Source organism: Cervus elaphus, chromosome 23 (assembly GCF_910594005.1).
Source record: "Cervus elaphus chromosome 23, mCerEla1.1, whole genome shotgun sequence".
Lineage (NCBI taxonomy): Eukaryota > Metazoa > Chordata > Mammalia > Artiodactyla > Cervidae > Cervus > Cervus elaphus.
In genome coordinates this window covers 66,914,600-66,940,594 of record NC_057837.1, presented here as the reverse complement: position 1 = coordinate 66,940,594, position 25,995 = coordinate 66,914,600, and the positions used below count along the sequence as shown (strand labels likewise).

The window sequence follows — 25,995 nt, the reverse complement described above, 5'->3', positions numbered from 1 at the left end:
TTGCTCTCCAGGGGACATCTGGCAGTGTCTGGAGACATTTTTGACATCACAACTGGTGGGGCACTGCTGGGATCTAGCGAGCAGAGGCCAAAGATGCTGCTACATGTCCTATTTTTATAGAACAGCTCCCACAAGAATTATTTGGCTCAAAACAGCAACAGTGCTGCTGTTCAAAGTCCAATGCTAGAAGAAGGAAAATGAGAAATCCTCTACAAATTAAAAATGAAATGCGGAGAAAGGTAGTGTATCAAAATCATCCGGGGAATTTCTTAAACATGAGATTTTCTTAGCCTACTCCAGAACCTCTGTATCAGATCAGCAGAGATAAGATCCTGGAATTACTACTTTCAAGAGGTCTCCCAAGTAACTTTTAATGTAGCCAGCCCACAGATCACTGATGTAGTTCATACAATGCTAACCTAACAAAGTCAAAATATGGGGTTACATCAAATACTTCTCAATCTAGCGGGCATCATTGCCAGGCCTCATCTCTTAAACACTTCTCTTCAGAAGTGTACCTATTTAGTTTCCCATATCCCTTCATAGTCTTATAAGTGCCAGGAAACTGATTGACAGCCAGTTTTTGTTTTCTCCCAGTTTTGTTTTATTCAGAGGTGAGACTTTTAAACAATTTCAAAATGTAGCCAAGATACAATAAGTAAGTTAAATTCAACTTGCAGGCCGCTGACTGACAGCTAGAAATTCATCTAAATCTTCCCGGTGGGGCTAGGGAAGGCAGGACTCAGCCATTCTAAAGGAGGCCTCTGGGAATCGAATTGTTTTCTAGTCACCCTTGGTCCCTAAAAAGCTAAGGAAACTCAATTGGTGTAAGAATTACCTCAAGGGTTTGTGTCTTCTTCCATATGTAGGAGGAAAATGGCTCCACTACTCTCATATGAACCATGCATTAGACTTCCTCCAAAACAGATCCGCACCCTCTGCATTTAATCCACTTCTACTGAGGATCTTCCAAAAAACTTGAGTCTGTAAGTCTCATCTCTGGCTACCAGTAGCCTCCCAAGCTCCAAACAAATTGGAACCAATAATGAATTTTATGAAAATGAAATTCTCTCTCACCTCCAGGGCCTTTACACATGTTGTTTCTTGATTAGTGACAACCCACTTCTACCTTTTAACCTACTGTCAATGTATACCTCATACCATTAGCTTAAAAGTCTTTTTTTCCAGGAAGTCTTCTTCAAACCAGGTTAGGTTTTAATGTTACGGCTCCTGTAACATGTTCCTATCAGCACACTTTATCACGGTTGTGTGTTTAATCATCTGTCTTTCCCTCTAAAGAGTAGTTCCATTAGTCCAGAAACCTTGTAGATCTTGTTCACCACTAGAACCCAAGCACCTGACAGCAGACACTTAGTAAGTATTTACTGAATCACTAACATGAAATGAGAAGAATCTTCTCCTTTTCTAGTAGTTTGCCAATAATCTGAAATATGCTTCTAGTATAAACATTTTGTAATTCTGGTAAATTTCTTCAAGTGTGTTTAATCTGATTGGCTAATGGTCTTACAATGATTATAGTGAAACTCCAAGATAATACAGTCATAGTGCTCTACACATGTGAATACATTCTATATATTACACTTCTTTCTTTGGTCCTCTCTTAGTCACAGTTGGTAACTACCTGTCCAATCCATGTTTCAACCATTTATCTCTATTAGACACTTGATCTCCTGACATTTGCTCTCAGTTTTCTGTTCTCACCTATCTTATATTTGTCTTCATCCTTCTCCTAGTCTCTTTGTTACATGTATCCAACTGTGTTTTACTTATTTTGTTTTTATCCTTTACTTTATTTCAGACGTTCTTCTCCTACTGTGCATACTTTGACTAAAATTATTTCCTCGTGAAATTACCTGGAGTGCGTTCCTCAAGAGGAAAGGGTATTATCACTTCTACACTTGGGCACATTGAGGGAGCCACAGGGAAGATGGTTAGTAAACAGTTGTTGCTGGGCAGTAAGGCCTAACTTTAGCTTTTCATGGTTAACTTGTGTCTTATGAACCTGAATTCCTTAAGGTAAGAAGACATGCTCTAGTTCTCTACATCACATTCACTGAGAGTCAAAAGACTGAAGACTCTAGGCATCATAGTTTTCATTTAACTCAGTTTCTGAACTGATTACAAGAAATCTTTAAGGATCAAGAATAACTCACCTTCCACCATAGAGAAGTGCAAGTCATGTAAATTTTTTTCAATTTACAGCATAAAAAATTACCCCTCAAATCCAGAAATCTTACCTCCTGGTTTGTTTTCTGACCTGGCTTCATATAGAAAATAAAAACTGTGTCAAAGGGACGACATGGCAAGAGATCCAGATACCCAATGTCATCAAAAAATCCAGGTATCGTGGAGTCAAGTGCAATAAGGTGAGGAGGTAGACGACTGTTTGCAGGTTCCTACCACCAAAGGAAGAAAGGAGAAGGTATCATCTCTTTGCACTATCCTAATTATAAAAGCAATACTTGCTCATGGTTTAATAAACATTAAGTAAAAAAAAAAAAATTAAAAAGTGACAGGAATAAGCAGAACCATAATCCCAAACTACAGAAACTTTTAACATTCTTGTGTACTTCCTTCCAGTTTTTTTGCCTTTTTTTGTTAAAGATGGTTGAGATCATACTATGTATTTAATTTAAAATCCAATCATCTCTGTAATACACCAAACTTTCTAGAAAAAATTTAGTATGTATTTTACTCTTATTCATTGCTGGTGGAAATGGAAAATGGTACAGCCATGCTGGAAGACAGTTTGGCAGTTTCTTGCCAAGCTAAGCATAATCTTACTACACAGGACAGCAACTGCATAACTTGATATTTTCCCATATGAATTAAAAACGTCTACTCAAAAACCTGCACACAAATGTTTATAACAGCTTCATTCGTAATTGCCAAAACTTGGAAGCAACCAAGGAGTCTTTCTGTAGGTGAATGGATAAGTAACCTGTGATAAATCCACACAACGGAATGTTATTCAATGATAAGAAGAAGTGAGCTATCGAGTCACAGAAAGACATGGAGGAACCTGAAATGCAAACTGCTAAGTGAAAGAAGCCAATCTGAAGAGACTACATACTATATGATTCCAACTATATGACATTTTGGAAAAGGCAAAACTGTGGAGACAGCAAAAGATCAGTAGTTGTCAGGAGTTGGGGGAATTTCCAGAGAAGTGGAGGGATGACTAGGAAGACTACAGTGGACTTTAGGGCAGTGAAACTCTTCTCTACAGTGCTATAATGGTGGACATATGTGATTTCATATTTGCCAAAACCCACAGAACTGTACAATACAGAGGGAGCGCTAATGTAAACTATGGAGTTCAGTTAATAATCCACCTGATACTAGTTCGTCAATTGTTACAAATTATGTCACAACAATGCAAGATGTGAGGAGAAACTATGTGTGTGGAGGAAGAGACGTTATATGCAAACTCTCTATACTTTCTACTCGGATCTTCTGCAAACCTAACTGCTTTTAAAAATAGTCTATTAATTTTTATGCATTTCTTGTTTTGTCCGTCCCCCCCCATCCCTTATCTTCTTTGAGATCTTGATCTTGACCAGCAGGTTGTGTCATCCATGGTATTTTTCAGGAAAGCATCCCTCAGAGATAGCAAGGATTACTCTTTTCCTACTCCAAACAAGGGCTGAGGCAACACCCTGTCATTAAAGACATTGCTATTTCTGCAGTCAAATAGAAGAGCATTCACACTATGAAAAAAGACTACAGATAGCCTCGTGTCAATTCAGGGCAGATTTTTCTACTAAATGAATTTTCTACAAACATACAAAAAACGTTCTGCTTTTCATTTTTCACTTTGAAATCATGGAGAGGGAACCACAGTCTGGCAGTGTGCTACAACACATCTTATAGGACAAGGGCTCCTCATTCTTTTTTTTTTTTAAAAGCTACCTCATCAGCTTGTTCTTCTGGATGATCTTCTAACTCAGGAACATAACATGCATGTACTTTATATCTCTTAATAACTTCTTAAAGTATTTTCCTCTAGGTCTATGTTTTTCCTAATAAATTTTGTTAGGATAACTTTTGTCAGTATCACAGTTGTAACAGTTATTTTGCATTGTATTTCTAACTGGATATTAACAGCTATAGTCATTAATATTTGTACTTCATATGTGGTGATCTTAACTTTCATTTACTTTAGACACTCTACTGATTCTCTTTCTTGTTGTCATTCAGTAGCTCAGTCGTGTCCGACTCTTTGTGACCCCATGAACTGCAGCACGCCAGGCTTCCCTGTCCTTCACTATCTCGCAGTTTGTTCAAACTCATGCCCACTGAGTCGATGCCATGGCTGTCTAATTAGAAATCATATTACCTGGGAATTGTCTTTTCCTTTCCAATGGTTTTTTCCCTTATTTAGTTTCTTTTAGCATTTCATCGACCTTTCTACTCTATTATAGTCAGGTAAGATGTTACTCACTGGGGGAATCTCCCTACACATTTTTTTTTTTTTTTTAAACATTTCCTCATTCTCCATCTTGTTTCCTAAATGGGCTGCCATTTACACAGATCTGCATTACTGGCCCTGGTGAAGTTTTTGGCTGTTTATTCATTTTTAAAAAATCAGACTAAATATTGTTTTGCTGAATATTGACTGCTTTATTGACTGATCTGTTGACAGAATCAAATTATTTTCTTAATAACTTTATTTATTTACTAATTTATATATTTACTAATATTTACCAATAACTGACTCTCCTTGCATTCCTAGGATAAAGTTTATGTGGTTGTAGAAGTTAATTTGTTTAACATGCTGCTGAATTCAGTTTTATTAGTATTTTCCTTAATACTTTTGTACATACTTTAGCATGTGTGTTCTGTCAGGTTTAAGTTATTAGAGATACGCTAAGATTCATAAAATAAATCAGGCTACTTTCTGACTTTTTCCTATGTTCTGACCCAGGTGAGAAAGTACAGCAATTATTTTCTTGAAAGATTAAACATTTCAACTACAGTAGATAACATGAAAGGAAAACTGCAATCTCAGAGATTTGTCTTGTCTCCATTCAGTCCACAGCACGCAATCATTTCCTTCTAGAATATTTTTATTTACTGCTTCTACTCTGTCCAATTTTCTCCACTAGGAATATCACTAATCATCTGTAAGGTTGTATCTTTGTTCCTTTCCTTCCACATTTACCACTGCATTTCTCATTATTTTCCCCTTTCTGTTCTTTTCTTCTGCATTTTAAGAGTTTTTATTTTTCACTCTCCACCACTTATTCAATTTTCTACAATGTAAAATATTTTTCATCTACATGCTGAAATCCAAACTCAAGACAGCAATGTTCCCCTCTATGTTTCTTAAAAGTTAAATGGTCTTCAACCAAGTAGCTGCTAGAGAGTAAGGCAGGGGGCAACTTGTGCAATAAGTGACTTCTTGCCTGGCAATCTTCAGTTGTGTTTTTCAAAACAAACAGGCCTTAGTACAAATTCTGAATTCACATACATGGAAGCTATTTCACATTTTTGAGGCCCTGTTTCTATATCTGTGAAATAGAGATACCACCACTTTCCTGGTAAAACTGTTTTAGTGAAATTAAGAACAATGGCAACATTTACCTTACAGGCTGGCTGACTGTTCTGTGTACTACATGAAACCCCTGGCACGACCACAGTGAGATGACACCCTTATCACCCCTATTTCAGACATGAGGAGCTAAGACTCAGACGTTGGGTAACTTTCCCAAGATCACACAGCTGGTAAGTAGTGACGCCAGGACATAAACCAAGACAGTCTGACCCTAGAAACTGCAGAATCTAATTAAGTGTTTACACTCATTCCTTTTCAAAAGTGGCATGAAAGAGCAGAGTCAACTGTAGCCCATACTTTCACTCATAAAGTTTACTGGGGAAAAGTTTTAACATTCTTTTTCTAACTGCTTACAGATGTCATTAACATATATAACATGAGTCCTACAGCACCTAGGAAAAGTCAGAGGTGGATATATTATCAAAGCAGCTCTCACAACAGAACTCTGAATACACTCATGGGAAAACTGCCTTGGAGCTCATATTGTAAGCTGCAGCATCACAGAATTTTATTTCCTTGTATGAAAGGTAAGATTTTAAATAGTTTGTTTTTTTTAATTCTCCATCTTCACAAAAATGCTTTAGCTATCATCAGTTGAGTGTTAATTTATCAAAATATTTACTCATAGAAGTTTATGAAAATTACCTTCAATGCTTCTAAAGACAAAAATCCGAAGTGTGAAAGGAAAAGACGTGCTGTTTGGAATTCCTGGGCAGGAGGTGGGGGCTTACAATCTGTAACTGGATCAGGAAAACTTCTCTTCTGCAATTCCTCCTCACTTTGTTGCTCAAGGTGTATTTCATAAGCGATCTGCTGGGCCATGCCATTCCTTAATTTTTCATGTCTCTCTTCTAACTGAAATAAACCGAACATTTCATTTTGGGGGAATTATCATATCAGGATTAATCTTAATTTTTAAATCAAAATAAGGCTATAAGCAACAAAACAGAAGATAATTTTCAGTGATTAACACTGAGCTTCAATTCAATACAACCAAGAGCAAATATGCGTAAACCAAGCAAAAATGTTTTAGAGTTAAAATAAAACCCCAAGAATGTCCCTACAGCCTCAAAAATGGCTCCTTTATCTCCTCGCTATAAGTGAAACCATTCTTCCTCTGCTTCCCTTTACACTGGCAAGAAAGGGGGCAGAGTTGCCATTCTCTGCCATGTCCCCTCCATCTTCCACATCACTTTCCCTCTTCTTCCAGACCCCTGTCCATCTTTGTCCTGCAAGGATCTCCTCATTCTTTGAAGTCCACAATTGCATGGATTAGCTGCTATACTCTTGGGAGTTACCTCTGCTTTCCTTCTGATCTATCCTATTTAAAATTTCATCCTCTTTGGTGAACAGCCTGGCCTACATTCCTACAACTTCCTCAACCCTCCCAACTCTGGCCATCCGTGACACAATCTGCATCTCAGATGAGAGCTCCAGTTCCGAAACCCCTTTCTCACAGCTCACCTGCACACCCGTTCTCCCTTCACCACTGCTGTGGGGTACACAACCCCTCTCTCTATTTCTCCAAGCCTTCTGGCTTCATCAATGTCCCAGCCAAAACTAGATCCCCAAATCTGACATCTTCATACCCTCTTCTAAGCATATAAAATGGCTATGTTATTCCTTATGCTTCCTTATTCACCTGGCCAATCTCCACTTCACTCAAATGTTTTACTTATGCCTCTGGATACCAAGAGCTTTTGAAGAAAGTCAGCAGAATGAGTTAAGTAACTTCACTACAGATGATACTACGTAATCTAGCTGGGCTGCCTGGCAATTTTAAGAAGCATCTTTGCTTCCCTACGTCATTTCTAAGAACTAAGATTAAAATTTACATAAGCAGCTTCAATTTCCCTTCTTTCCACCTCTAAATGTCTCTGAACCTAAACCTTTCTCCTCTCCTATCTTACCAGAAGTGCCCCTTTTCTAGATACAATCACAGATTCTTGACCTGATTGCCTCCAGGGCCTTATTCTATTACTTATCATTTCCCCAGCCTGCCTCACAGTGTAGGCGCTGACCCTTCTTCACTGGCTCCTTCTAGTTCTGATTCTTCTTAAATTTAAAAAAAAAAAAAAAAAGAAAGAAAAACTAGCCTTGCCTTTCCTTCACTAGGCCATTTCCTCATTCTATTTCCTACTCTGTACCTTTTGCTTCCCTGGTGGCTCAGTGGTAAAGAATTCCCCTGCCAATGCAAAAGACGCAGGTTCAATCCCTGAGTCGGGAAGATCCCCTAGAGGAGGAAATGGCAATCTATTCCAGTATTCTTGCCTGGAGGATCCCATGCACAGAGGAGCCTGGCAAGCTATAGTTCACGGGGTTGCAAAGAGTTGGACATGAGTTTAGCAACTAAACAACAACCCTTCCCTTTACTGCTAACAGTTAACAGTGTAGCCTATATTCACTGCCTTTTCCTCATTTACCATTCATTCCCCAGACCTTACACTTTAATACTCCTTTGAACTTGCTCTCAAAGGTCACCAACATTTTCACAACAAAATCCAGGGGCCTCTTCTTAGTGTTCCTTCCCCCAGTCTCTCCCGCATCTGATACTGTAAGCAGCCTCCATACCTGCCCTTCTATTCGCTCATGCCCTGACATACCTGTCTTTCATTTCTTAGAACTCTTCTTCCTTGACCTAAGCAACCAATTATTTAATCTAGTTAAGTGCTTAGATTAATCTAAAACCAAGTAATTTTTTTCCCCAAACCTGTCCTCTTCCTAATGTCTGTATTTCTATAAATGGCACTGTTATCTTTGCCACTCAAGCCTAAAATCTAAAGTTCTTCAGCTCTTTTCTATCCCTCATCAATCCAAGACTGTCTAGATCAAAATATCTCTATGAGACATGCCATATATTTAAAGTTTCCACTACTAATAAGGCAGTCCTCCCATCCCCTGCCTGAGTTGTCATAATGGTCTCTGAACTGGTCTCCCCTCTCCAAATATCCTCCACTAGGGCTGGATCATGCCCTCATACTAATGAAACCACAGACCAGTCCAGTTCCTTTAGACTGGTTCCTTTGGACACTGGCAGCCCAATGTCAAGTTCCTTTCACTTAGCCACAATCTATTTGTCTTACTACATGGCAACCTCCTAGATGACAAACATCTAGGTCATCTTAAGAGTCACCTCCAGGAATACCGAACAAAGGCAGTATCTCAATTGCAGAAGTTGTTTAAGGATGTTTATAGTCATTCTCTTAACAACAGCTGGTAATAATTTATCTTACTTCTTCCGTGACGATTTCATGCAAATCTGGAATGCTCAGATCTGCTTTCACAAAAGGAATCTTATCCACCTCTTCAGGAAATGGTCGATGTTTCACAGTATATTTAAATCCAACATCATTTTTAGGAACTGGACGAGGTTCAGGCACAAAAAGCTGTTAAAAAAAACATTACGCTTATTACATTTGGTGCTGTCTGAAATGACATGTATTTCCCTGGTCTCTTAGATGTCTGTGTTTCCCTAGGGTTACAAAACACAGAATCTCAGTAAAAATCTACAAATACTACTGCTAATGGTAAAGGCACCAGTGTACTCTTCTTTATTTTTATAAAAATGTTCATCAACTTATAGATTTTTGCGACTGATATATGTGTTACAGACCTCTACTGTACCAGGCCTGAATCTTCCACATTCAGTGATAAGCTGGTAGATAAGGCATTTCCAAATTTAAGGCTCAAACTTCCTTCTTCCCCCAAGGACTCTCAAATCATACAAGTTTACATCCACTGGGCATCTCTAGACAGTGAATTCAATAATAAGAAACTCAGCATGGCTTAACTGAAAAAGTCTGGCTCCAAACCTAGGTCTTCATGGCTCCGAATCCCTCTTTTAATAAACATATATGAGCTATGTGACTTCTGTTTCCACATCTGACAAACGGAAACAATACATCACAAGACTGCTCCAAGAATGAAATAAAAAAATATATGGCACATATTAAACTGTCAAACAGGTTTTAGGGCCTTTTCTGACCTCCTTCCTCCTCAGTCTTTAACGGGACTGAGTGGCTTTCAGTGTTGCTGACAGACTGGTGACTGCTATGATGCCCCTAGGAGAAAACAGGCGTGTGCTCCTCAGAGCAAACACATGTTAAGCAACAGCAACATCTGGAATGTTAAGTTATTTTAGGTATGCTCTATAATTTTGTGAGTTTCTCTCTCAAATGCTGGTAAAATTTTATTAAGCCATGTTTTAAAGAATTTTTAATAACGTTAAGTAAAAGCTTACAATGTGATAAAAAATGAAAAGAGCAGTATACAAAAATGACTAAACGCTACTGAAGTGTTAGGTACAGAAAGGGAAAAAAAGATTGGAAGAAAATCCACTAAAACATTAACAGAGGCTGTCTACTTCTGAAGAGTGACAATAAAATAGCTTCTTCTTATTTTCATTTTCCAACTTTCTCCCATGAGCAAATTTTATTCACATACTTACAACTGTTATAAAAAAATAAACTGTGCCACCCCAAAGAAAGACTTCATTAAATTATACAGCACATTAAAAAAATTACAGAGCATATTAACAGTTATACAGTTAAATGAAACAATTAGAAACTAAGTACTATTTACAGAGACATCTAGGATCTGGCCAAACTTTTTTCATATGGCATGTACGTAGATTTTATTTAACATTCCATGAAAAAAGTTGGGGCAACTGTTCAGAACAGCAGTTCTTTTTTTTTAACTTTTAATTTTACTTAGAAGTATAGCTGATTAACAATGTTGTGACAGTTTCAAGTGGACAGCAAAGGCACTCAGCCATACTCAGAAGAGCAGTTCTTAATCTTAAGTGGATATCAGAGTCACCCAGAAAGCTTTCTGAAATTACACCTGCCTTGAAGATGTCTTTAAAGAGTATTTCAGTGGACCTGGCATTCTAGCCTCCTAAGATGACTCTGATGTGAACTCATTGAGAACCTGGCTAGGATCAAAAATATTTATTTTCTCTGTGATTTTTGTTGGAATATTATTTAACCTTTAAATCACAACACACACAAACACACACACAGGCACTCACTCCTAGCCACTCCCCTGTAACTTCTGATGGATACCTTCTGATTTGCTTTTGCTCCTCTGGGTAAAAGGCAAAGTTGTTGTGCCCAAGCAAGTCTTCCAGACATTCCCCGGACGAGCACAGTGACAGAGGGGAAAAAATCATCTAGAATAAAATGTTGGTGAAAAAGTTTTTATTTCCGGCAACATATACAATACCCCTGCTGTCAATTTTAGAGCCTCTAATAAAGACAGCCCTAGCACAGTGCTTCTCTAGCTTTTCTCCATAGTGAACCACCTCTGCGGATTCTGCCATATCCAGGTACCGCTGTGCCTATTATCTTACTTTCTTTAGTAACTTCTTTCTTCCCTTTTTCTTTTTTTTAAAAGGTAAATTATATCCTTAAAAGGAAAACCAGGAACTCTGGTGTGCTAATTATATATTTTTAAAACACCTGCTTAAAAATACATAAAATAATGTTTACCGACATACCAGTTAACATCATATCACATACCTCCAGCAGTACACACACACATTTTTTGGAAACATTATCCTGGCAAATACTCTTTAACTGTCAGTGCTGCAGACGGTCTAAATGCACAAGACAGGCTGGGTGCTTGTGAAGCTGAAGTTACATCCACCCATGCCTTTGTGTGCTGCTGCCCAGTACAGCAGAAACACCGGCAGGCACTGCTTCATCCCAAGGGAGAATCAATGCAGAATGGACATCCTAAGCACCCAGATCCTTCTTCCTATTCCCTTTTTTTGCCTCTGGTCTAAACAGTCAAACTTGTTCAAATTTCTCTCACTTTTGTTTTAAAATTATTTAGAACTTTTGTTCTAAATAATCCCAATTGTTTATATTTTTGGTGGACTTTCAATGCAATGAAATCATTTAGAATGAGAGTAGTGGAGTCTTAAAAAATTTGGAAAAGGGTTGACACCCCCCAGACCAGGAAACCTGGAAGGGAGACTGGGATTTTACAGACTATTATAGCAGATAGCTTGGGAGTGGGAACCAGGAGGAGTCAAGAATAATTGATACAAGCCAAGGAAAAAAGTCAAGCAATCCCAGGTCTAAGGTAGAGAAGGATGAGGTACCTGCAGGAAAGACCTGGGACCAGTGCTTCTAAAGTTGGGCAACAATTAAAAGCCCGATCTAGTTCTTATTAAAAGCACTATATTTTACCACAACATGAAGGACACCTCTGATGGTATTTCCCTGAACTTCTGGGAGACATCTAGTTTCATTTTATGAACAAGTCAGATATCCTCTCTGAGCCCTACTTTCTTCATCTATAGATTCCCTGGGTCCCTGTATGCCCAAAGATTCTGTAATCTTCACTTTCCTTCCCCTTCCCAGCAATAAGCATTTCTCTAAAAACATGCTTCCTTTACATATTGGTTGATTCCAATTACCATCAGAAAAAAATGTACTTTAAGCAGTCTGCATTGGTAACGCAGTGGTAATACACCTTGAGATGCTTATAACTTGGGGAAAGATGGGAAGAAAACAGTGCATGTTGCATCAATGGAAAATCAATGAAGGATTTTCAGGAGGGCATGGGCATGATCGGATCTGCAATGGCAGCAAGTAGGATGGAGGGAAGGGTAATGAATTTTGGAACTGAAAGGAGGGACAATCAGATCAGGCAAGAAGCAACTGCAATAATCTAGAAATAATAAAGTCCTGCATTTGGTTGTATTGGGAGGAATGCAGAGAGCAGAAGATGCCAAAGTCACTAAGGGAAGAGAAACTTGGACACCAAATACATAATGGAAAAACAGGAAGGAGCAGGTGAAGATGACTCCTCCAATTTCCAGCCTGTCTGGGTGGCAACAATAACCGAAAAAGAACAATGTGGAGTGAGGGCGGGACAGGAGAGGTACAGGATCCAAAGGTCAAGAAGGAAGGAAGAGGAACAATGATTTCATACACAGGGAACAACAGAAAATATTCTACCAAAATAAACTTTTTATAAAGCTATGGAGCTCTTTTCTAATAGATATACATTGTTAAGTGTTAGTCGCTGAGTCGTGCCCGACTCTTTGTGACCCCATGGACTGTAGCCCACCAGGCTCCTCTGTCCATGAGATTTTCCAGGCAAGGATACTGGAGTGGGTTGCCATTTCCTTCTCCAGGGGATCTTCCCAACCCAGGGATCGAACCTGGGTCTCCTGCACTGCAGGCAGATTCTTTACCGACTGAGCTACAAGGGAAGCGCCCCCCCCAAAAAAAGTGAAAGTGAAGTCACTCAGTTGTGTCTGACTCTTGGCGACCCCATGGACTGTAGCCTACCAGGCTCCTCTGTTCATGGAATTTTCCAGGCAAGAGTACTGGAGTGGGTTGCCATTTCCTTCTCCAAAATATTTCTTTGAGCCCCTTTTTTTGTTGGGGGGGGCAAGAATAGTGGAGTGGGTTGCCATTTCCTTCTCCAAAATATTTCTTTGAGCCCCCTTTTTGGGGGAGGGGCAAGAATACTGGAGTGGGTTGCCATTCCCTTCTCCAGAAGATCCTTCCAACCCAGGGATTGAACCCGGGTCTCCTGTGTTGTAGTCAGACGCTTTACTGTCTGAGCCACTATACCTCAGTTGGTAAAGAATCTGCCTGCAATGCAGGAGACCCCAGTTCGATTCCTGGGTCGGGAAGATCTGCTGGAGAAGTGATAGGCTACCCACTCCAGTGTTCTTGGGCTTCCCTTGTGGCTCAGCTGGTAAAGATATACATTAAGAATCGATAAATTTTTTTTTTTTTTTTTTAGGGGGAATGGGAGGTCAGACAAGCTGCATTTCAGAAATGCTGTCGTAATGGTTTTTAACACCTTTTACTCTTACTGGTGCTATTTTGTAGAATAAGGAACAATGTTGACAGGTTTTGTGGGAGGTTTTTTAATTCACTTTTTAAAAAAAAATCTCAGACTTCTATTTTTGTTTAAACATTTTCATAATTTTTTTTTGTAACTGGAGCCACGTAACAAGTATGGGGAAAAATTGTGCCTTGTTTCAACAGTTTTGCTAATTTTTAGGCTGAAAGATGACAGATGCCTAGAGTTTACCTTATGTTGAATTAAAATCAGTATTTCTCTAAAAAAAAAAAAAAGAACCTCTAAAAGATTCTATTTCATAGGTATATTCCACTATCTGACCCTCTGCTTTTCAGTCGCTCCTATCTCATCAGCTAGAAGCCTTTTTTGACAAATGCAAAATTACTTAGAATTTGTCTTTCCTTCCCCGATCCCAGAGACAGCTTGCTAATACTGATAGACATGTTGATTTAGCAGTGGAAAAAGCCCAAAGTGCTGAAACTTACTCTGTTCATTTCCAAGAGGTTGCTCCAGCATTGCCAGGATGACACTGTTATCCAAGACAAAGTACCGGAAACTATGTTTGTTTATGGTTGGCAGTCTGGAGTATTTGATCAAAGTGGTCTCATTCACCAGACTACAAGGAGAGGCAGGACCACTGGGTGAAGGAAATGCGCCAAGCAACTGCATAATACTAGAGAGAATGCAATAGATAACAGTTAATTCCCCAAGCAAGACCATAACTTTACCTCATGCATCATTCGGTCTCTCTAGATTGATCTGACCACAGCCATGCTTCCTCCTTGAGGGTCAGATTTACTCCCTGTGGTGGATGCTGTGGTGTGCTGTACAGATTCCCTTTCCAAAACTGGAAAGATCCACTGCCCCAGATACAGGGAGATGGTGGCCCTAACTTTCAGCTGAGTCCTGGAGAGGCCAATGAGAACCTCCTTATCCAAGACCACAGCCTCCTCCTGGGACAGCTCATGTCCAGTGAACTGTTGATGCCAGGGGATAAGGGTTTATACCCAGTACCCGGGCCCCAACATGAGAGACTCCTGAAGGGCCAGCCCAGATCCAGAGCTCTTTGCTGCAAATGTATCACAGTTTGGTTCTTCCCTCTGCTCAGTCCGACTTCCCTCATTCCCCCACAAGGGTTGATCCTGACAGCACTTTCCAATAAACCTCTTACAGGCAAATTTCTCTCTCTCAAAGCCTGCTCCCCAGGGAACCTGGCCAATCATATTTCCAAATCATGAAGCTCCTAAAGATATATTTTAAAAATATGCACACTCCAGGTTTAAGGACTATGCTAGCTAAAGCATTCTAGACCCAGACAAGGATCTGAAGATCAGCCAAGTCCCCTCAACTTTCCAGCTGAGGAAACTCAGGCTCAGAAGAGATAAGTGATCATTAAAAGACCAGAAACCAAGACCTGCTGCCTTCTCACTGTGTGGCCATGAATAGCTATCCTCATTTTACAGACAAGGTACTTGATGCACTAGTAGTTACATCTTACAGAACTGTTGTAATTATTAAATGAAAATATATAAGAAAAAAATACCTTTTAAATTAAAATTCAACTGATCAAGCCTAACCATTCCAAAATGTCTACATCCACAGAGATCCCTGCATGTCTTCAAGGAACAATAGTAATAACTTATACAATACCACTTACTGTGTGCCAGGGTCTGGAGCTAAGCACTTGACACATAACATTTTATTTAGTTATTGTAACAACCCTATGAAATAGGTACCATTATTATTCCCATTTCATAATTAAGAAACTGAAACACAGAAAGAATCTTAAGAACACATACAGATTTTATCTTGTGGTCCTAATATCACCAGACACTTCCAAAGCAACTCATTTGCAAAATTAGTATTCCCCACTACTACTTTCATCATTGCAATTCTCAGCTTGAGTAGCCTCTCCTCTTTCATTCTAATGCTTGAACCCAAATCTCTCTGATAACAGAAGACAACACTGCTCAACAGATACTTTCCCTCCATTCTCTCTCCTCCTAGGACGAGGACTATCGAAGAATTTCAAGGACAAGGAGAATTTCATGATGAGTTCAGGCCTAAGGATTTGTAGAAAACCAGTAATGGGAAAAACACAGGCTTTCTAATATGGAACAGAGATGGTTATCACAAGCATCTGGACCATGTAAGTTTATGTTTCATGCAAGATTTTAAGACATTATCAAATAGGATGCTGGGAAGGGAATAGGTCACTAAGATCAAATCACACCAGCCTAACTACATTTTCTCTTCTCGATAATGACTAGACTAGAAAGGCAGAGAAGTATCTCTGAAATCAAGACGTGCAACTTACTTGGCAGTGTATCATTAAAAACTTATAGATAAGATTTTAAAATCCCTGTGAACCAGAAAGGAAATCTCTTATCATGTGCTTTGTCAGTCTTTTTCTGTTCAATATTCTTATCAGAGTTTCTGATTAGGACACACATGACAGGCTCATTAAATCTGCAGTTGACCTAAAGTTGAGCTGCAGAGTTAATGTTATCAGAGTAAGAGCTGGGATCCAAAAGAGTCTTAAAAGATTAAAAATAATAAGGTAAATCTTACATAAAGAAATTTCAAGTTTAAATGTAAAATTCTATAATTACACCCAAACACCCCAAAACAAGTGTTCAGGATGAGAAAGACAAAAGGTAAATGTGTTTAAAAAAAAAAATAGCCTCTAAGGTTTGGCTTGACTAGGTTCTCAAAAACCCAATTTTAATGAAAATACAATATTCTACAGAGTTTAAAGGTGATCACCCTTTAAAGAGGTACACAGTCAGACCAATGCCACTGAAAGGAAAATGACTAGGATAAAAAGTACTTTAAATCCCTGTCATATGAAAAATAGTTAAAGGTACTGGCAGAAAAGAATGAGAAAGAGCAAGAGAAAAGAATGAGCATTCTTGGGATTCCTTCAGTGGTCCAGCAGCTAAAACTCTGCCTTCCAATGCAGGGGTGTGGGTTTTATTCCTGGTCAGGGAACTAAGATTCCACCTACCAGGGAATGGAGCCAAAATGTAAAATAAAAAACAAACAAAAGAACACAAGCATTGTCTTCAGATATCCCCACTCCTTGGAAAAAAAGGATTTCATGATCAAAAGTCTGAATCAGAACAAATGGGTAGAAGTTAAAGTGGGAGAGATTTCAGCTCAATGGAAACACCAAGTTTTCAACAATTAACATGAAATGGGCACTTGGAGGGGGGGTTAAAATATCCCAAAATTAGAGGCTAAATAACTTGGTAAATAACTCTTAAAAATCACTAAGCAGAGGGACTACTGAAATGACTTCCAAGAGTCCTAATGTATATTATACAACAAGGGGAAAAACACCAACAAGCTGATCTGCATTCTGTATCTCCTGTGTGCTCACACTGTGAGGAATGTAAAAAGGGAACTGGGTGTAAAAAGCTCCCAGGGTGGGGAGCTAAGACTAGCACATTATCAAATATGACCAGGTGTGATCATGACACCATAGAACTCATGTAGTGTGGCTGGGTCAAACTGAATGAACACAGAGGTGTGGAAAAGAAGGAGAAAAATCAAAGAAGGTTCCATAGAGGTAGCTAGATGTGATGTGAGCAGTTAACTGTGGAGGATGTGGCCAAGAGGAGAGGGAAGTCCTAAAACGCAGGGGAAGTAGACAGACAGGTATGAACAAACGCAGTTCACAGCCACAAGTGGCCAGCCAGCTGGGGCAGAAGGGCTGTGCTAGGAAAGATCACAGTTTGAGTGGGGACTCAAGGAGGGCCTTGAACACCAAACCAAAAATGTCACACCATATGGCAATAAACAGAAATCTTCTACTGTTTTCAAACACTCACACAGCAGAATAAGCACAGTATCTAAAATGATGAGTCCAGTAACAGAATGCAAAATGAAAAGAGAGACTGAAAACAGGGAAATCAGACAGAAAGTGAGAAGGGCCTGGACTAGGATGCTGAGGTCTGAGGGAATGGAGGAAATACTTCCAAAATTAAAGTCTACTAGACTTGGTCACTGACTTCATATGAGGAATGACAGATAAAACAGAGATAAATCAGGAAGAGTCAAAATTTTAAGTTTGCATAGCTGGAAAACAGTCATGATACTGACACAAAGTTCTAATTGTGTGGGAACAGAGAAAATTGGTTTTGGATGTTTCATGATGACTCTTTCAGTTCAGTTCAGTCGCTCAGTCATGTCTGACTCTTTGCGACCCCATGAATTGCAGCACGCCAGGCCTCCCTGTCCATTACCAACTCCCGGAGTTTACTCAAACTCATGCCCATTGAGTCAGTGATGCCATCCAGCCATCTCATCCTCTGTCGTCCCCTCCTACTCCTGCCCGCAATCCCTCCCAGCATCAGGGTCTTTTCCAATGAGTCAACTCTTCGCATGAGGTGGCCAAAGTACTGGAGTTTCAGCTTCAGCATCAGCCCTTCCAATGAACACCCAGGACTGATCTCCTTTAGGATGGACTGGTTGGGTCTTCTTGCAGTCCAAGGGACTCTCAAGAGTCTTCTCCAACACCACAGTTCAAAAGCATCAATTTTTTGGTGCTCAGCTTTCTTCACAGTCCAACTCTCACATTCATACATGACCAGGCCCTTTTTAAGACATGAGGCCTTTTGTAGAGCTGCCAGCAGAGATAAGATGAGCCACCTAGACAGCTACTGCCTAGGTTGGGGACTACGAGCATGAGTCTCTGCTCATTCTGGGCTCATATCCAATCCTCACTGCCAATCATGCTCTCAATGGAATGTCCCATCCATAGGCTAGAATGGAGCAAACTTTTTTTTATATAATGCAGAGTCCCAGTGAGAAACAGCCTTCCCCCTTTCTTCATATCCCTTTTACTCTTCAAGGTACACATCAGATCTTAGTTTTTAATAATATTCTTAAGTCCACCCCAGACCACGCATGGTCTTCTCTCTGGACTTTAATCATTTCTAGTAATTAAACACATTTTTCTGATTTTCCAGCTGTTAGCCAAACGTCCACAGTCATTGAAAGCCCAGTATTAGCACAGTGAGCAGGACTGAACTAAAGCAAGCATGCTTCTAAAATTTTACTGAATAACCTAAGCCCATGAGGAACAGAAATAAACCCAACTTTATTGTGCATGCCCCAAGTTCTCTTGGAAAAGGCTCATTTGCATACAAATCTTCTATAAGCTGTCTTCTTGTGTAGTCATGGAGTTGTGTCTGACTCTGCTGTGATGCAATGGATTGTAGCCCACCAGGCTGCTCTGTCCATTGCATTCCCCAAGGCAAGAATACTGCAGTAGCTTGCCATTTCCTTCTCCAGGGGATCTTCCTGACCCAGAGATCAAATCCCTGTCTCCTGCATTGCAGGCAGATTCTTTACCACTAAGCCACCAGGGAAGCCCTCAAGCTGTCTTACCGCTTTTACTAAAACCAAGATGAGCCAACTTAATATGACCTGACATTTCTCCTCCCTGCTTTTTATGTTGTTCTAGATCTTCATCCACACTTACCCTTTCATAAGACACTTCTTCCCAATTGTACCAATTCTACCTAATCTTCTCCACCTATCTCTTTCAGTTAATAAACTGCCTTTCTTCCCTCTTCCTACTCTGTTAACTAACTGGCCAAACATAAACTCTTTCAACTCTCTCTGCTACTTTTTCAAGATACCAACCTGTCTCCATCCCTTCATTACCAAAGTAGTTGAAATAGGAATTCTCTCTTGCTGCCGTAACCACTCTGCAATCTGACTTATAGCTCAAACTATCCTTTCTCTGAGAGTCAGGTCAATGTGATTTTCCTCAGGAACCTGACTTCCCCGAATCTAAAAGTATTCATTCCTTTCTTCCAACACAGCTGCATTCCATATGTACCCCTTCTCTTGGAGCATTTATTCTCTAGCTAATATTATAGATATTTGTGTTCATATCTTACTCCTCCCTATTGGAATAGAAGCTCTCTGGATGTGGTAACTAAATCTGATTTATTTTTACAATTCTATTACTAGTTCATAAGAGGATGTTTATAAGTTTTGGCTGAATGAACCTATCACATGTAATATAAATGGTGTAGCACAGAATAAAAATCTCTAAGCTGGAAAGCAGAAGAGGTAATGGTGTGATCAAAGTCTCTGGACTCAGCCATCAGAGTGAGGGTGTGGGTAAGGCTCTCCAAGATCCTTTCTAGCTCTAACATGATATGACTTGAATTACTGTCAGCCAGCATAGAAAAACAAGGACCCAAACTTTTAGCCTCAAGTTCCTGGTTTCTTTGGTCCAAAAGAACAAGACAGTTTCTTTTCTATTTCTGGGGGAAAAGTATCCTAAATCAGGTTATGTCACTTAATGCTGAACAACTGGGGAGGAGATGAAACAACAAAGGATCACATCTAATCTGTTCTAACCCCGAGACACAACCCCTGTGATGTCACTTTCATACCATGTTAGGGTGGCTTCAGCAGCATCCTTGACCCTCATGGAGGCAGGGTTTGGCTCCTTATCACCTTTGTACTTGACCTCTTGCTCACTGTTCTTGGACTTGCTTCCTGAAATACCCAGTTCCACAATTTCCAGCACTTCCTTAAGACAATCCTAGAAAAAGGAAAAGCAGATTAGTTTCATAGTAATTTAATGAAATAAACTTGCCCCCCCCCAATTTTTCTTTAAAGATTAAATTTGAGTATTGAGAGATCTAGATAATAAGTAATGATAAATTCACTTCAATTTTATCAGTCATCATTCTTATAAAATTTCCATGGACTATAAATTGTGAAAGCCAACTGAAAGAGATGTAATAGTAATTCAGCTACACCTGGATAGTTTTAAAGCAATTTCTGGTATCCTAATGCTATACATCATCATGCAAATGACTAAGATTTAATCAATGGTATTATTGTTATAAACTATATACAGCTCTGTGTAATTTTCCAATAAGCCTGGTATCTCTTATTTACACTATGCATTCTTTTATAACTGTCTTCCCATAAGGAAAGTATTACATGGAACAATGGTAAAAGAAAGCAGCCTAGATAATCTGCGTTTACTTAAAATGAAAGAAACGTGTGAAATGAAATTTTTAGCTACAAACAACCTTTACGAACAAGGTGTTCTCTAGGTTTGCAGCCTAGTTATCAACTGCCCTTTCTGGTCTGATGATAGGTGACCAAAGTATCTTCTGGCCATCTCAAGGCTACCATCCTTTCAAGAAAAAACCCTGATTGTTCGTAGATAAATTAGCCAAAGCTTCATCTTTCAAAGCATTTCTCTACGGGTTAATCTGCAATCAAATACAGTTGACCCCTGAGCAGCATGGGAGTTAGAGGCATGGACCCCCAGCAGAATAAAAAATCCACATATAAATTATTATTTTTTTTCCTGTTCCACATATAAATTGAAGTCAGCCCTCCATATATGCAGTTCCTCCCTATCCACGGCTCCACACTCATGGGTTCAACCAATCACAAATCATGTAACAGTATTTACAGTTTTTTTTTAAATTTGCATGTAAGTGGACCCACAAAGTTCAACCCTATGTTATTCAAGGATCAACTATATAAGCATGATGATAGTTTATAGGATAAGTGTTCTCCTGAAATATAACAAGTTATATTCAGCTTAAAGTATGCAATACTGGATTTAAATTTAGATATTCTCTTTTAAAAGATATTTTCCCAATATACATTTTTGTTCCTATTTTCTGTTTTAATATAAAGTAAACTAACCTTTTCATCAAGCATGTCAGGGTGCTCTGTCAGCCAGACACAGAGACATTGAAAAGCTGCCACTATCATGGAGTGCAGGTCCCGGGAGTGAAGAGGAGCTGGCCGACTACACTGGTATACAATGTAGCTGCACACAGAACTGATGGCTCGCTTCCGGTCTCCAGAGTCAACCATCACCTTCACCTGAGCATATTTGTTTGGGGAACAGTTAGCCAAGAACCATGGTACCAATTTCAAAGCCTCTACACTGAGGCCCAGCCTTTCTGAGAATATAATATTTCAGATGTACTATCATATATACTTTATAAAAAGAGAGGGCATTTTTCAAACCCTATAACAATAAAATTTCATTTTAGCATTCTTTTTCATGCTCTAAAACCTAAACTGCTGGGATACAACTACTCATCACTGCCACAGATCACAAGAAAAGCTGGCAACGGAACATGCACACATTTTTTAAGCCCCCTAATCCACCCCGTAGTGATGCTCTATGGGCTACAAAGTTCTATGCAGCTGTCCAGAGGTATAATTAACATATAGAAAACTATACATATTTAAAGTGTACAATTTGATAAATTTTGGCCTAAGTATACACCTGTAAACTATTACCACAATCAAGATGGCAGACATATTCATCACCCCTCAATGTTCTCATGCATCTTTATAACACTTGCCCCCCACCAAAAAAAACCCCCCCCGACTCCTTTCTGCCCACTCCCTAGGTTACTGCTGATTTGTTTTTTGTCACTATAGGTTAACTTGCATTTTCTATAGTTTTTTATAAATAAAATCATAGACTATTTGCAGTGGGGGGAGAGTCTGGCTTCTTTTACTCAATATAATTGTTTTGAGATTCATCCACAGTCTTGTGTGTATCAATTTTTCATTCCTTTTTACTACTGAGTAGTATTCCATTATATGGATTATACCATAATTAATTTATCCAGTCACCTGTTGGACATTTGGATTTTTTCTAGCTCCTGAGTATTACAAATAAAGCTGCTAAGTATAAGACTTTGTAAGAGTATATGCTCTTTTACTTCCTAAGAGTGGACTGATTGGATCACATGATAGGTGTATGTTTAGTTTTTTAAGGCCCTGTGAAATGTGAGTGAAAGTCGCTCAGTCGTGTCCAACTCTTTGAGACCCCATGGACACATTTTTTAAGCCCCTGTGGAATTCTCTATGCCAGAATACTGGAGTGGGTAGCCTTTCCCTTCTCCAGGGGATTGTTTTCTAAAATGGTTACACCATTTAACAGTCCTTTCTCTCTCTTTTTTGGTACACAAATATCTGATTGTTCCAGCACCACTGGCTGAAAAGACTATCCTTTCTCCTTTGAATTATCATGGCACCTGTGTCAAAAATCAAATGTCCATACACATGCAGATCTATTTCTGGACTCCCCATTCTATCTACTGATCCAGCTGTCTAACCTATTCCAATACCAGACTGTTTTGATTACCATAGCTTTATAGCAAGTCATGAAATCAGGTAGTGTTAGCCCTTCATGATTTGTTAGGTCTAGACAGCACTCCATTTAGGGTTAATTATTCCTTACTACTGCAAGTGTACTGAAGGTCACAGGCAACAGTATCTTGCTCTCAAAGACCATGTGGCCCTGCACATCTCACAAACGGTTGTTCTTACCTCCGACATCAAATAACTGCTCTTCACAGAACTACGGCCATTACATCTACGCTTGAGAATCTCTGAGGTAAAGGTAAGCTCTAAGTGGTGGTGAGAACACCTCAGGTTTTCTTATCTATTTTGCCTTTCATGACTCAGGTAAGTCACAGCCTCTGCTCACCTGTCCCCTCATCTATAAAATGAGGGCTTAAAGTTTACCATCTCAGACAGTATCACCTTATGTGTGTATATCACCTTTGTACTTACAAAGTGTTCTACATTTTTCATTTCACTTCATCCTCACATCACCAGCTGTTACACACAAGATAATCCTGCCTATTTTACAGATATGAAAACACTTATATGCTAGTGAAGATTCAGAGAAACTGGAACCCTCCTACATCACTGGTAGAAATGTAAAGTGATTCAGTTGCTGAGGCCAACAGTTTGGCAGCTCCTCAGAAAATTAAATACAGAATTACCATATGACCCAGCAATTCCACTCCTAGTTATATAACCAAAATAACTGAAAACTGGCATTCAAATAAACACATGTACACGCATGCTCACAGCAGCACCACTACTCACAAGAGTCAAAAGGTAGAAACAGCTCAAATGTGCTACAGAGGAACAGGTAGACAAACTGGTACATAAATATGATGGAACATCATTTAGCCACAAAATGGAATGAGATTGAGACTTTTTCTACAGCATAAATGAACCTCAAGAACATATTAAGTGAAGAAAGCCATATACAAATGGTCACAGGCTGTATGATTTAATTTCTATGAAATATCAGAATAGGTAAATCCATAGAGACAGAATGCAGACTGGTGGTTGTTAGAGATAAGGGGAAAGGGAGACAGGAAACAACTGCTTAATGGGTACAGGGTTTCTTTTGGGGGTGATAAATGCTTTGGAACCACAAAGAGGGGGTGGTTGCACAACACTGTGAGAGTACTAATAGGCATTGCATTGTTCACATCAAAAGGTTAATTTTATGTTACGTGAATTTTGCCGTAATTTAAAAAAAAGAGAGAAATGCAAATGGACACCCAACTCTAAGATTCCACAAAATAGATAAACAGTTGGGAAAGAAATCTGAAAGTACAGCCAACTTTCATTTATTTCTGATAATGGAAGATGGAAGAGTCACAGGTAGGCCCAAATGGTGTATTTTAGGATAAATTTTTCTTTCATTGCCAAATCTGTATTTATTCATTAAAATTAGATGATTGATGATCTTATAATGGCACAAAATGTCATGCTGAAAATTTAAGGGTATTATGAGTAAACACAAAATCAACCAGTATTCTATCACAATGTGCAAATAAAGAGAAAGTATTGAAATGTTTCCTATCATCTAACAGCAAAAATATCATTCACACCCTTTGACCCGATTAAACAAAAAAGTAGACTATTTTGTAAAATCTCACTTGGAAGCTCATTTTTGCACACTTGAATATCAACTGTGATGAGTATAATCAAGACTGCAATACCCACACGAAGTGGGTCAGGAGATACAGAAAAAAGAGCCATATTCCAAGGCGGCTGGGCTAAAACAAAGGGACTGTCACCTCACCTTTGCCAGTCCAGAGAGGAGCTCCAGAGCTGCCAGTGATATGCTCATGTCTTGTCGCCACTGGGAGTTGAGTCTTTGGGTGACGAGATGAATGCTGCGAATCAGGAGCCCAGCAGCTGAATCTGTATTAAGAGCTAGGATATAACCCCAATGCCACATCCCACAGGGAGGGAAAACAACTAAGCATTAGTAACGAGAAGCACAGCATTCCACTAGGCACAGACCACAGCAGCCACAGTGAGCATGACGGGCACCCACACAGTGCTTGTTCCCCGCCCCACTGGCCTGAGCATCTCAGCCTGACTGAACAATGGTGCGCAGGGCACACACACTGGACCAGAGCAGCTTCTAGCTCCCAGCTCAGGTACTCTCACACAGACATCCACTGGGGTTTGAAAGCTTCAGTATCATTCTTATAAGAGTATAAATCTCAACATTTCCAAATTAACTCACAGTTACATTAAAAAAAAAAAACATTGAAACAATCAAAAGGCTATCAATTATTTCCTTGAAATTTTACAGAGAAAGGAATTCAAATTTCAGAATCTCTTCAGACGCTGGGAATTATCCTAAAGCATCTGCTGAAATTATTTTCAGGGTTTATATCATCAGAAGTCACATGCAATGCTTTTTCAAGCAAACTTGAACATTTAATTCTCTGAGACAACTTTAATACTCTAAAAAATTAAATAATCAAGTTACTGTGTTTTTATGTAGCCTCCAATTCTATATTTAAAAGTAATTACTATTCAATTAATAATAAATTAGGACAAATTAAATTTATAAAGGAAGCTTTAGGGACATTATACCTGTCGATCCTATCAGAAAGAGGGCAGTGACAACAGAAAAAGGAATGATCATTAAAGAGAGACATTCATGCGACACTAACACAAATCTGGATTTCTTAGTAAAAACTATTTTATGACATTACAAGCAGAACTCACTAACACCAGTTCAAAATACTGAAACAAACAATAACCACTTCAAACATTTATATTAGAACACATATAATAATGCAAAAACTTCTTTAGTTTCAAAGTGTCTTAGAAGCAGGAAAAATAAACAAATTTTCACCTATACTTAAACCAATCATAGTGAATAAAATAACAATTTAAATAACTTCTTCATAAATGCAATATTTCAATGTGTTAAATAGCCACATAATGACCTTATGTATATGACAAGCTGAATGATACTTATAGCACTTAAACCACTGAAACATGCCTGGACTCCTGGGCTTATAAATTCTCCAAATGATTAAAAAATTAAACTCCATCTAAGAAGCTAGATTTCATTCCAATCTAGTTGGATTAATAATCTTAGATTCAATACACCACTAGTATTTATGCATAAAAATTATGCATAAAGGCACCCACAAATTCAACAGAACCCAGAAGGCAACTGGCCAGGGTAAAGGACATTATAGAATAGGATGCTCTACTTGCAAATGCTTCCTTACTCTTTGTGACTGAAGAATCTAACCAGACATAGTAGGGTATACAGGCTTCAAAAACAAAGGCAGACTCTCCTTTGGGTTGCCATCTAATGCATAAACCATTACCCATCCTCACTACACTGCAAAAACTGAAATACTGACTAATTCTGCCATTAGACTGAGGCAGTGCCTAAATCCTCTTTGACTCTAAATTATTAGCACCTGGTACAGAATTCAGAAATG

The 25,995-nt window shown here is 39.0% G+C and overlaps 1 protein-coding gene across 4 annotated transcripts in view; it reads right to left on the bottom strand.

Annotated features, from left to right (window-relative positions):
• The window catches only part of RALGAPB (Ral GTPase activating protein non-catalytic subunit beta), an 89,198-nt gene that overhangs the window by 14,071 nt on the left and 49,132 nt on the right, over nucleotides 1–25,995 (bottom strand). For 2 of the 4 annotated variants that reach the window (XM_043882952.1, XM_043882954.1), the window contains 8 exons: nucleotides 24,318–24,439; nucleotides 21,107–21,289; nucleotides 19,825–19,976; nucleotides 13,894–14,081; nucleotides 10,642–10,748; nucleotides 8,812–8,964; nucleotides 6,224–6,433; nucleotides 2,259–2,417 (listed from right to left, as the gene is read on the bottom strand). In XM_043882952.1, the coding sequence (XP_043738887.1) occupies nucleotides 2,259–2,417; nucleotides 6,224–6,433; nucleotides 8,812–8,964; nucleotides 10,642–10,748; nucleotides 13,894–14,081; nucleotides 19,825–19,976; nucleotides 21,107–21,289; nucleotides 24,318–24,439 (1,274 nt within the window). Of the gene's footprint in view, nucleotides 1–2,258; nucleotides 2,418–6,223; nucleotides 6,434–8,811; nucleotides 8,965–10,641; nucleotides 10,749–13,893; nucleotides 14,082–19,824; nucleotides 19,977–21,106; nucleotides 21,290–24,317; nucleotides 24,452–25,995 lie in introns of all 4 variants that reach the window. The other 2 variants (XM_043882951.1, XM_043882953.1) reach the window with 1 other exon arrangement.